This window comes from Rutidosis leptorrhynchoides, chromosome 1, assembly GCF_046630445.1.
Source record: "Rutidosis leptorrhynchoides isolate AG116_Rl617_1_P2 chromosome 1, CSIRO_AGI_Rlap_v1, whole genome shotgun sequence".
Lineage (NCBI taxonomy): Eukaryota > Viridiplantae > Streptophyta > Magnoliopsida > Asterales > Asteraceae > Rutidosis > Rutidosis leptorrhynchoides.
Genome location: NC_092333.1, coordinates 578,015,641 through 578,027,315, shown reverse-complemented (window position 1 = coordinate 578,027,315; position 11,675 = coordinate 578,015,641). Strand labels below are relative to the sequence as shown.

Below are 11,675 nucleotides of genomic sequence, written 5' to 3'. Positions count from 1 at the left end.
TCTCTACTATTTTTCGAGTCATATATTATTACTTGTACTCGTCGGAAATTATATAGGCTAACTTTTATATATTTTATATGTTAAGATGGCATCATCTAGTTCTATGGGATCCAACACCATGACTGCACCTATCATTGTTAGTGATGATTCTGACGATAATTCTAATAGGAACGAGTTTGAGATGTTTCAACCATTCTGGCGACGATGGATTTGGGTTAGGGAAATTTTAGGTAGATGGAATCATCAAGAAGGAACCCCTTATCATGAACATAATGTGCCTCCGAGCATTAATGGAAGGGATGGATTAGTGGGTCAATCACAACAGGATACGATTTATACCTTGTTTGCTAGAATCTTTAGGTATGAGAGACGTATTGAGCGAATTCAGGGTACTGTTGATTACCTGTATATGAGGTAGAAGCAAGATTGGAATGATCGTCAGTTTAATCATTTTGAGAGATTGCATATTGGTCTACAGAAGACCATTGAGCTACAGCAGCAGCAGATTGATGATTTATCGGCAAGGAATCGTGACCTTGCGGAACAAGTAGATAGTTTAGGAACTCGTTTGAACGAAGTGGTTTCGGTGGTTAATACCATTGTTCCCCCAGTAGTTCTACCGTTAGGGATTAGGAGTGTTGATTTTCTAACTTACACTCTTAAGATGTTCTTATTTCGGATATTATATGTTAAGTAATTAATGTATTAGTTGTTTATATGTATGAAAGGAACTAACCAGGTAGGTTAGATACCCAAATTTTGTAATATTGAAAAGCCTATCTTAATTGATAACTTTTATATTATGATTACTTGAGTTCATTTTCATATTATAAACAATTATATCTATGTTACTTATAATATCTCGAATATTTAAATTGTCTGTAGTTAGAAAATGCCTCCGAGGAGAGATCCAAATACGGGAATGAGTGCTGCTCAAATTGAGGAAATGATAACTCAAAGAGTAGCTGAGGCAGTTGCTAACGCCGAGGCAGGATGTGCAACAAATGTCGCAAACGAAAGGAGACCCGAAGTGGCAAACGTTCAGCAGCGATGCAATTACAAGGCATTTATGGGTTGCAAGCCCCAGAGTTTTTCAGGAACGGAAGGACCCGTAGGGTTAATGAGGTGGCTTGAAAAACTAGAATCAGTATTCCAAATCAGTGAGTGCACAGAAAATGATCGAGTGAATTTCGCATCATGTACTCTATTGGATGGAGCCTTAACCTGGTGGAATTCTTTTGCCAAATCTGTGGGTATTGATGTTGCATATAATACGCCATGGGAAGAATTCAAGAAGCAGATGATCGATGAGTATTGCCCGAGGAATGAGATTCAGAGGCTAGAAACTGAGTTGTGGAACTTAAAGTTACAAGGAACGGATATCTCAGGATATACTAATCGATTTCTTGAGTTAGCTTTAATGTGCCCAACCATGGTTACTCCCGAATATAAGAGAGTTGAGAGATATATTTGGGTTTTGTCAGAAGACATTCAAGGTAATGTTCTGTCATCAAAACTAGAAACGATCCAGAGTGCTATTCGTATGGCGCATGATTTGATGGCGCAAGTAGTGCGACGTCAATCAATCGATGCTAAGACGGATGTGAAGGTTACGACTGAGAAGCGTAAGTGGGATGGAAACCAAGAAGGTAATTCTAAGAAGCAAGGAACTGCTAAGGTGGAGAGTTCGAATAGCAAGTATGCAGGAAAGAAACCCTATTGCAGCAGATGCACAAAACATCATTTAAGTGTGTGTACTGTAGTCTGTGAGAGATGCAAGAAGCAGGGACATCTTTCAAAGGATTGTAAAGTTCGTTTATCAGGAAGTGATAAGAACGATAAGAACAATCAGAATGTTTGCTTTGGATGTGGTCAAGTAGGGCATTTCAAGAAAGAATGTCCTAAGGCTAAGAAGGGTGAAACGACTAAGGGCCGAGCTTTTCAGATTACCACAAAAGAAGCTCGTGAAGACCCAGAGTTAGTCACAGGTACGTTCCTCCTAGATAATCATTTAGCATCTATTTTATTCGACACCGGCGCTGATAAAAGTTTTATAGCTAAGGATTTTAGTGTTGTGATAAATAGGCCTTTAACTGCCTTAGACACTAGATATGCTGTAGAATTGGCAGACGGTAAGTTGATAAAAGTAGATAAGATTATGCGAGGTTGTGCCTTAAATTTTTCAAACAATTTGTTCGAAGTTGATTTAAGGCCCGTTGAGTTAGGAAGTTTCGATGTTGTTATTGGCATGGACTGGTTATCTAAGAACCGTGCGGATATTAATTGTGCAGAAAAGTCTATCCGTATACCTCTTGAGAATGGTGAGAACTTAGTCATCCAAGGAGATAAGAATAAGGTAAACCTTAATATTATTTCCTGTATGAAAGCTCGAAGGTATCTAAAGAAGGGATATCCTTCCATTCTCGCGCACGTGAAAGAACTCAAAACCAAAGAAGTTGGATTAGAGGATTTTCCAGTTGTTCGTGAGTTTCCTCAAGTATTCCCAGAAGATTTGCCAGGACTACCTCCGCATAGACAAGTTGAATTCCAGATTGATTTAGTTCCCGGAGCCGCACCAGTTCCCAAATCACCTTATCGATTAGCTCCTTCAGAATTACAGGAACTATCCAATCAACTCCAAGAATTATTGGATAAAGGATTTATTCGACCTAGTGTTTCTATGTGGGGTGCTCCAATCTTGTTTGTTAAGAAGAATGACGGATCTTTTAGAATGTGCATTGCCTATCGAGAGCTGAATAAGCTTACAGTCAAAAATCGTTACCCGTTGCTGAAATGTCCCGTTCTTATTGATTAAAAACGTTCCATATTAATTGATTTCGATGCGAGGTTTTGACCTCTATATGAGACGTTTTTCAAAGACTGCATTCATTTTTAAAACAAACCATAACCTTTATTTCATAAATAAAGGTTTAAAAAAAACTTTACGTAGATGATCAAATAATGATAATCTAAAATATCCTGTTTACACACGACCATTACATAATGGTTTACAATACAAATATGTTACATCGAAAGCAGTTTCTTGAATGCAGTTTTTACACAATATCATACAAACATGGACTCCAAATCTTGTCCTTATTTTAGTATGCAACAGCGGAAGCTCTTAATATTCACCTGAGAATAAACATACATTAAACGTCAACAAAAATGTTGGTGAGTTATAGGTTTAACCTATATATATCAAATCGTAACAATAGACCACAAGATTTCATATTTCAATACACATCCAATACATAGAGATAAAAATTCATTCATATGGTGAACACCTGGTAACCGACATTAACAAGATGCATATATAAGAATATCCCCATCATTCCGGGACACCCTTCGGATATGATATAAACTTCGAAGTACTAAAGCATCCGGTACTTTGGATGGGGTTTGTTAGGCCCAATAGATCTATCTTTAGGATTCGCATCAATTAGGGTGTCTGTTCCCTAATTCTTAGATTACCAGACTTAATAAAAAGGGGCATATTCGATTTCGATAATTCAACCATAGAATGTAGTTTCACGTACTTGTGTCTATTTTGTAAATCATTTATAAAACCTGCATGTATTCTCATCCCAAAAATATTAGATTTTAAAAGTGGGACTATAACTCACTTTCACAGATTTTTACTTCGTCGAGAAGTAAGACTTGGCCACTGGTTGATTCACGAACCTATAACAATATATACATATATATCAAAGTATGTTCAAAATATATTTACAACACTTTTAATATATTTTGATGTTTTAAGTTTATTAAGTCAGCTGTCCTCGTTAGTAACCTACAACTAGTTGTCCACAGTTAGATGTACAGAAATAAATCGATAAATATTATCTTGAATCAATCCACGACCCAGTGTATACGTATCTCAGTATTGATCACAACTCAAACTATATATATTTTGGAATCAACCTCAACCCTGTATAGCTAACTCCAACATTCACATATAGAGTGTCTATGGTTGTTCCGAAATATATATAGATGTGTCGACATGATAGGTCGAAACATTGTATACGTGTCTATGGTATCTCAAGATTACATAATATACAATACAAGTTGATTAAGTTATGGTTGGAATAGATTTGTTACAAATTTTCACGTAGCTAAAATGAGAAAAATTATCCAATCTTGTTTTACCCATAACTTCTTCATTTTAAATCCGTTTTGAGTGAATCAAATTGCTATGGTTTCATATTGAACTCTATTTTATGAATATAAATAGAAAAAGTATAGGTTTATAGTCGGAAAAATAAGTTACAAGTCGTTTTTGTAAAGGTAGTCATTTCAGTCGAAAGAACGACGTCTAGATGACCATTTTAGAAAACATACTTCCACTTTGAGTTTAACCATAATTTTTGGATATAGTTTCATGTTCATAATAAAAATCATTTTCTCAGAATAATAACTTTTAAATCAAAGTTTATCATAGTTTTTAATTAACTAACCCAAAACAGCCCGCGGTGTTGCTACGACGGCGTAAATCCGGTTTTACGGTGTTTTTCCTGTTTCCAGGTTTTAAATCATTAAGTTAGCATATCATATAGATATAGAACATGTGTTTAGTTAATTTTAAAAGTCAAGTTAGAAGGATTAACTTTTGTTTGCGAACAAGTTTAGAATTAACTAAACTATGTTCTAGTGATTACGAGTTTAAACCTTCGAATAAGATAGTTTTATATATATGAATCGAATGATGTTATGAACATCATTACTACCTCAAGTTTAGTAGGTAAACCTACTGGAAGTGACAAGAAATGATCTAGCTTCAAAGGATCTTGGATGGCTTGAAAGTTCTTGAAGTAGGATCATGACACAAAAACAAGTTCAAGTAAGATTTTTACTCGAATTAAGATAGTTTATAGTTATAGAAATTGAATCAAAGTTTGAATATGAATATTACCTTGAATAAGAAAGATAACCTACTGTATATAACAAAGGTTTCTTGATCTTAGATGATTACTTGGAATGGATTAGAAAGCTTGGAAGTAAATTAGTAAACTTGAAGGGATTTTTGAAGTGTTCTTGAAGTGTTCTTCCTATGATGATAATAGCTTAATTCTTGAAGTGACTTTTGATGAAGATGATGATTAACTACTGGAAAAATACGTTCATAATAGTGTGGGTGTGTTGAGATAGAATTAGAAAGAGAATTGGAAGTGAAATGGAGTGAATGATGAGTGGTAATTGGTGAGTGGTGAGTAGGGTTAAAAGGAGTTCTAGTTAGTTGACTAGCTCATGGTAGAAGTTAAAATTGATTAGTCATACATGACATAATCAAGAGTGGAATCCCATGCTAGTTCCTATTGGTATATACCCATAGTAAGTACGTTTTGAAGCTGTGTATAATACGGGTAAAAATACGACTAGAATTCTTGATGAAAGAAAAGAATGGGAAAGTAACTGTAACCATTTTTGTTAAGTATGAGTTTTTTGATATATGTCTTGAAGTCTTCCAAAAGTATTTTAATACATCTAAATACACTACATGTATATACATTTTAACCGAGTCGTTAAGTCATCGTTAGTCGTTACATGTAAGTGTTGTTTTGAAACCTTTAAGTTAACGATCTCAATTAATGTTGTTAACCCATTATTTATTATATCTAATGAGATGTTAAATTATTATATTATCATGATATTATGATATATTAATATATCTTAATATGATATATATACATTTAAATGTCGTTACAACGATAATCGTTACATATATGTCTCGTTTCGAAATCCTTAAGTTAGTAGTCTTGTTTATATGTATATAACTCATTGTTAATATACTTATGGAGATACTTACTTATCATAATCTCATGTTAACCATATGTATATCCATATATATATCGTCATGTCGTTTTTACAAGTTTTAACGTTCGTGAATCGCCGGTCAACTTGGGTGGTCAATTGTCTATATGAAACATATTTCAATTAACAAGTCTTAACAAGTTTGATTGCTTAACATGTTGGAAACATTTAATCATGTAAATATCAATCTCAATTAATATATATAAACATGGAAAAGTTCGGGTCACTACAGTTGCCAAGGATAGATGATCTATTTGATCAATTGCAAGGGTCAAGTGTATATTCTAAGATCGATCTCAGATCATGGTACCATCAATTAAGAGTCAAAGAGGATGATGTGCCTAAAACAGCGTTCAGAACACGCTATGGCCATTATGAATTTTTGGTAATGCCGTTTGGTTTAACCAACGCCCCTGCAGTATTTATGGATCTGATGAATAGAGTATGCAAGCCCTATCTAGATAAATTCATCATAGTATTTATCGACGATATTTTGATATACTCCAAGAATAAAGAAGAGCACGAGCAACATTTGAGATTAGTTTTACAACTTTTGGAAAAAGAGCAGTTATATGCTAAATTTTCAAAGTTTGGTTTTTGGCTCGATTCAGTCCAATTTTTAGGTCATGTGGTTGATAGAGAAGGCATCCACGTTGATCCTACCAAGATTGAGGCTATCAAGAATTGGGAAGTGCCCAAGAACCCGTCTCAAATTCGTCAATTTCTAGGACTTGCTGGATATTATAGAAGATTTATTCAGAATTTCTCCAAGATAGCAAGACCATTGACTGTGTTAACGCACAAGGATAAGATATTTGAATGGTCCTCAGCACAGGAATCTGCTTTTCAGATGTTGAAACAAAAGTTGACAACCGCACCTGTACTATCACTACCTGAAGGAAATGAATATTTTCTAGTTTATTGTGATGCATCTAGGCAAGGGTTAGGATGTGTTCTAATGCAACGACAGAAGGTCATTGCATATGCATCTCGTCAACTGAAAAACCATGAGCATAATTATACAACTCATGATCTGGAGTTAGGAGCCGTCGTGTTTGCGTTGAAAATATGGAGACATTATCTATATGGGACCAAGTGTACCATATACACTGATCATAAGAGTCTTCAGCATATTTTCAATCAGAAGCAGTTAAACATGCGACAAAAATGTTGGGTGGAGCTTATAACTGATTATGATTGTGATATTCGATATCATCCAGGAAGAGCGAACATTGTAGCTGATGCATTGAGTTGCAAAGAAAGGGTTAAACCTCTGAGAGTTAGGTAATTGAATATGACTATTCAGACAAATCTTGCGTCTCGTATTCAAAATGCACAATTAGAAGCTATGAAGGAAGAGAACGTGAAGAAGGAAGGAATTAGTGAGAAGGATAAGAATTTCGAAGTTAAGGGTGATGGAACCCGATATTTTGCAAACAGAATTTGGATTCGGAAGTTTGGTGGATTGAGAGAACTAGTGATGGATGAAGCACACAAGACGAGATATTCAATTCATCCAGGGTCTGGGAAAATGTACCATGACTTAAAAGAATTCTATTGGTGGCCGAATATGAAGGCTGAGATTGCAATTTATGTTGGGAAATGCTTGACATGTTCGAAGGTCAAGGCTGAGAATCAGAAACCATCAGGGTTATTGCAGCAACATGAAATTCCTGAATGGAAATGGGAAGGAATTACGATGGATTTCATTACGAAGTTGCCAAAGACTGCGAAGGGTTATGACACTATTTGAGTAATAGTGGATCGACTTACGAAATCTGCTCATTTCCTATCCATGAAAGAAACTGACAAGATGGAATGGTTGGCGGAATTGTATAGTAAGGAGATTGTCTCTAGACATGGAGTTCCAATTTCTATTATCTCGGACCGAGATAGCAGATTTACTTCAAGATTTTGGCAATCTTTACAAAAAGCCCTAGGTACTCGTCTAGACATGAGTACGGCTTATCATCCCCAAATCGATGGTCAGAGTGAGAGAACTATTCTGACATTTGAAGACATGCTCCGAGCATGTGTAATTGATTTTCGAAGTGGCTGGAATCAGTATTTACCTTTAGCTGAGTTTTCATATAACAATAGTTATCACTCGAGTATAAAGGTTTCTCCATTTGAAGCTTTGTATGGAAGGAAATGTAGATCACCATTGTGTTGGAGTGAGATTGGTGATTCACAATTGACAGGACCCGAGATTATCCAAGAAACAATTGTGAAGATCTTTCAGATTCAAGAAAGATTAAAAACGGCGAGAAGTAGGCAGAAGAGTTATGCCGATGTTCGAAGGAAATTTTTAGAATTTCAAGTAGGTGACAAAGTTATGTTAAAAGTTTCTCCATGGAAAGGAGTAATAAGGATTGGGAAGCGAGGAAAGCTGAGCCCAAGATATGTAGGACCTTTTGAGGTTATTGAAAGGATTGGTTCAGTTGCATATAGATTGAAACTGCCACAGGAGCTTTATGGTATTCATAATGCTTTCCATGTTTCGAACTTGAAAAAGTGTTTGTCGGATGAGAATTTAGTGATTCCTTTAGAAGAATTAAGTATCGATGACAAGTTGCATTTTGTCGAGGAACCAGTAGAGGTATTAGATCGTGAGGTAAAAACATTGAAACACAGTAGAATACCAATTGTTAAAGTCCGTTGGAATGCCAGGAGAGGTCCAGAGCTTACGTGGGAACGTGAGGATCATATAAGGCAGAAATATCCCCATTTGTTCGATAAACGAAGTACCACCTAAATTTTGAGGACAAAATTTTTCTTAACAGGTAGGTAATGTCACAACACTAGCTTTTCCACTTAAGTTGTCTAGTTGATTTCTTTAAGTTACTTTTTCCAACATGACGAGTAAAAATTATTAATCTATGTCTTGGTTTATTTTAGGGTTTGTATAACCCTAAGGGTGCATTTTAAAGTCTTACTTAATAGGATTTTACTTCACATTTTGCATAAAGTCATAAAACCAAACTTATCATCATGAACCCTAGCTTACTACTATAAACCCTAGCTCATTTTCATAAACCCTAGACTTGTATCTTGTATTTATATTAACTCAATAGATAAATTTATAACCAAGTATTTAGAGTAAAGACTTGAAACATTTTCGTTTGAACATTTGTTCATAAGATAGAAACATTTCTACACTCATTCACTTTCACAACTAGTCTTGATTTCCTTGAACTTAACCATTTCTATCAACCTTAACCTATCTTGATTAGAACCTAACTTTAGCTTACTTCCTAAACCTTAAACATACAAGTAAACATCTTAGGATTTAACATAAGAAAGCCTACACAAATACATGTACACTTGCAAGACCAAAAATTAACTAGAACATATCATCATCATCATCAACGTTTTTATCATCATCATCATCCACCATCATCCCAAAAATATCTTCACTTACTTCCTAACTAAGCTAATCTCCATGCAAGACATCATGATGAGCTTCATTAATGGTTCTAGGTGAGTCATCTTCTCCTTTCTTCCTCCTTGTGACACGTCCTATACACCTCACCACCACCATTTCTATATAAAGCTCACTTCCACTTCATTTCTCTCATTTGATCTTTCTCCTTTCCATCTCTACTCTTTCTTACTCCCAAATACAGATCTTAGGCTACTTATTAATCATATTCTTGAAGCTTTAGAAGTAGATTTCATCAAGGTATAACTAGCTAACTTAATTTCTTCATCATTTCTAGTCAAAATCAAGAACCTTCATGGTGTAAAAGCTAGATCTAGAGTGTTAATTCACTCAAGGATGATTATAAAGTTAACCTTGATTTTGATACTATATCAGTATACTTAATATCTATATATGTCCAATCTCTTAAAATGAAGTTAAAGTAAGAACCAAAGTGGTTATACTATGTAAAACTATTTTATCTTTAAGCTGTCCAAATTTTTACTTGAAGTCCATGACCTAAACACCAACTTATGGTTGCTCTTTGGAACTCATGAATTTATATGATGTTCATATATGTGTTTGAGACTTCTAGTAAAAGTTTAATGATTTAAATCAAAGGGAAAGTCATTTAGAATTTTATTTGGTGAAACATGTTCAGATTCATCACAATCTGACCAAGTGTCAAATATTAATGTATAACTTAAAATATAAGATAGATTTCGAACCAAAGTCTTCTGATCTAATTAGTAAACTTAATAAGGAAACCAAGGACAGTAAAATCACTTAAATCCATTAAGAAACCATTAAGATATAGTCCTATCTAGTTGACACAAGAATTTGTTGAAGTCAGAAATTAGTCTAAAACCTTATCTCTAAAGGCAAGGTTAATGAAGATTTTGAGACTATTAATTTTGGTAACAAGCACTTTTATATGTGCTAAGGCTTCTGTAAAGTTCTTGAGTCAAATGGATAAGTTTTCCTATTTTTAAATTTACAAAAGATTGTGTAGTGTAAAACTGAACTGTTTTGAACACTTGTAAAGAAATGAACTTTTGACCAACTTATGTTCAGAGTTTGGAGGCTAACCTTACATGGTTAGAACCTACAATAAAATAGCTTTCCAGAGATACTAATTTCACTTAAAATGGATGTATAGATCTTTAGAAACACCTACACTTATATCATGATAAAACTAGTCGAAAACAGTCTTTTTCTAAAACTATGAACTAGTAACTTTTGAAACCAAGAATCGATTTGGACATGTAAAATTACTTAAGGTATTGATCTTAGACTTTAAATTAAGTACTATATTAAAAATTAAGACCTCTGACCTATTAACATTTCATTAGGTCTCAAGCTGGAACACCGAACACAATCTAACCATTTACCGTGAACGTTCCGCATCGCTTTACTTGTGAGTTCGTAGTCCCATTTTTAATCAATCTTTTATGCTTTTGGGATGAGATAATACTTGTTTATTGTTTTACATATTGGAATCAAGTACTTACAACTATATTCTATGTTGAGTAACAAAGGTCATTTTAGAAAGCTTGATTTTGATATCGTTAATTACCGGTTTGGTAAACGCGAATATTATGAATAGATCTATTTGAGGATGACTCCTCACATCAGGTGTAGTGACCCGAACTTTTCCATGTTTATATATATTAATTGAGATTGATATTTACATGATTAAATGTTTCCAACATGTTAAGCAATCAAACTTGTTAAGACTTGATTAATTGAAATTTGTTTCATATAGACAATTGACCACCCAAGTTGACCGGCGATTCACGAACGTTAAAACTTGTAAAAACGACATGACGATATATATATGGATATACATATGGTTAACATGAGATTATGATAAGTAAGTATCTCCATAAGTATATTAACAATGAGTTATATACATATAAACAAGACTACTAACTTAAGGATTTCGAAACGAGACATATATGTAACGATTATCGTTGTAACGACATTTAAATGTATATATATCATATTAAGATATATTAATATATCATAATATCATGATAATATAATAATTTAACATCTCATTAGATATAATAAACAATGGGTTAACAACATTAATTGAGATCGTTAACTTAAAGGTTTCAAAACAACACTTACATGTAACGACTAACGATGACTTAACGACTCAGTTAAAATGTATATACATGTAGTGTATTTAGATGTATTAAAATACTTTTGGAAGACTTTAAGACATATATCAAAATAATCATACTTAACGAAAATGGTTACAGTTACTTTCCCATTCTTTTCTTTCATCAAGAATTCTAGTCGTATTCTTACCCGTATTATACACAGCTTCAAAACGTACTTACTATGGGTATATACCAATAGGAACTATCATGGGATTCCACTCTTGATTATGTCATGTATGACTAATCAATTTTAACTTCTACCATGAGCTAGTCAA

At 34.0% G+C, this 11,675-nt stretch overlaps 1 protein-coding gene across 1 annotated transcript; it reads left to right on the top strand.

Annotated features, from left to right (window-relative positions):
- Positions 1–7,105: 7,105 nt before the first annotated feature.
- On the top strand, positions 7,106–8,566 carry LOC139845488 (uncharacterized). The gene is made up of 4 exons (XM_071835744.1): positions 7,106–7,223; positions 7,332–7,461; positions 7,912–8,081; positions 8,172–8,566. The coding sequence occupies exons 1-4, from the start codon at positions 7,106–7,108 to the stop codon at positions 8,564–8,566; spliced, it is 813 nt and encodes a 270-aa protein (XP_071691845.1).
- Positions 8,567–11,675: the final 3,109 nt, after the last annotated feature.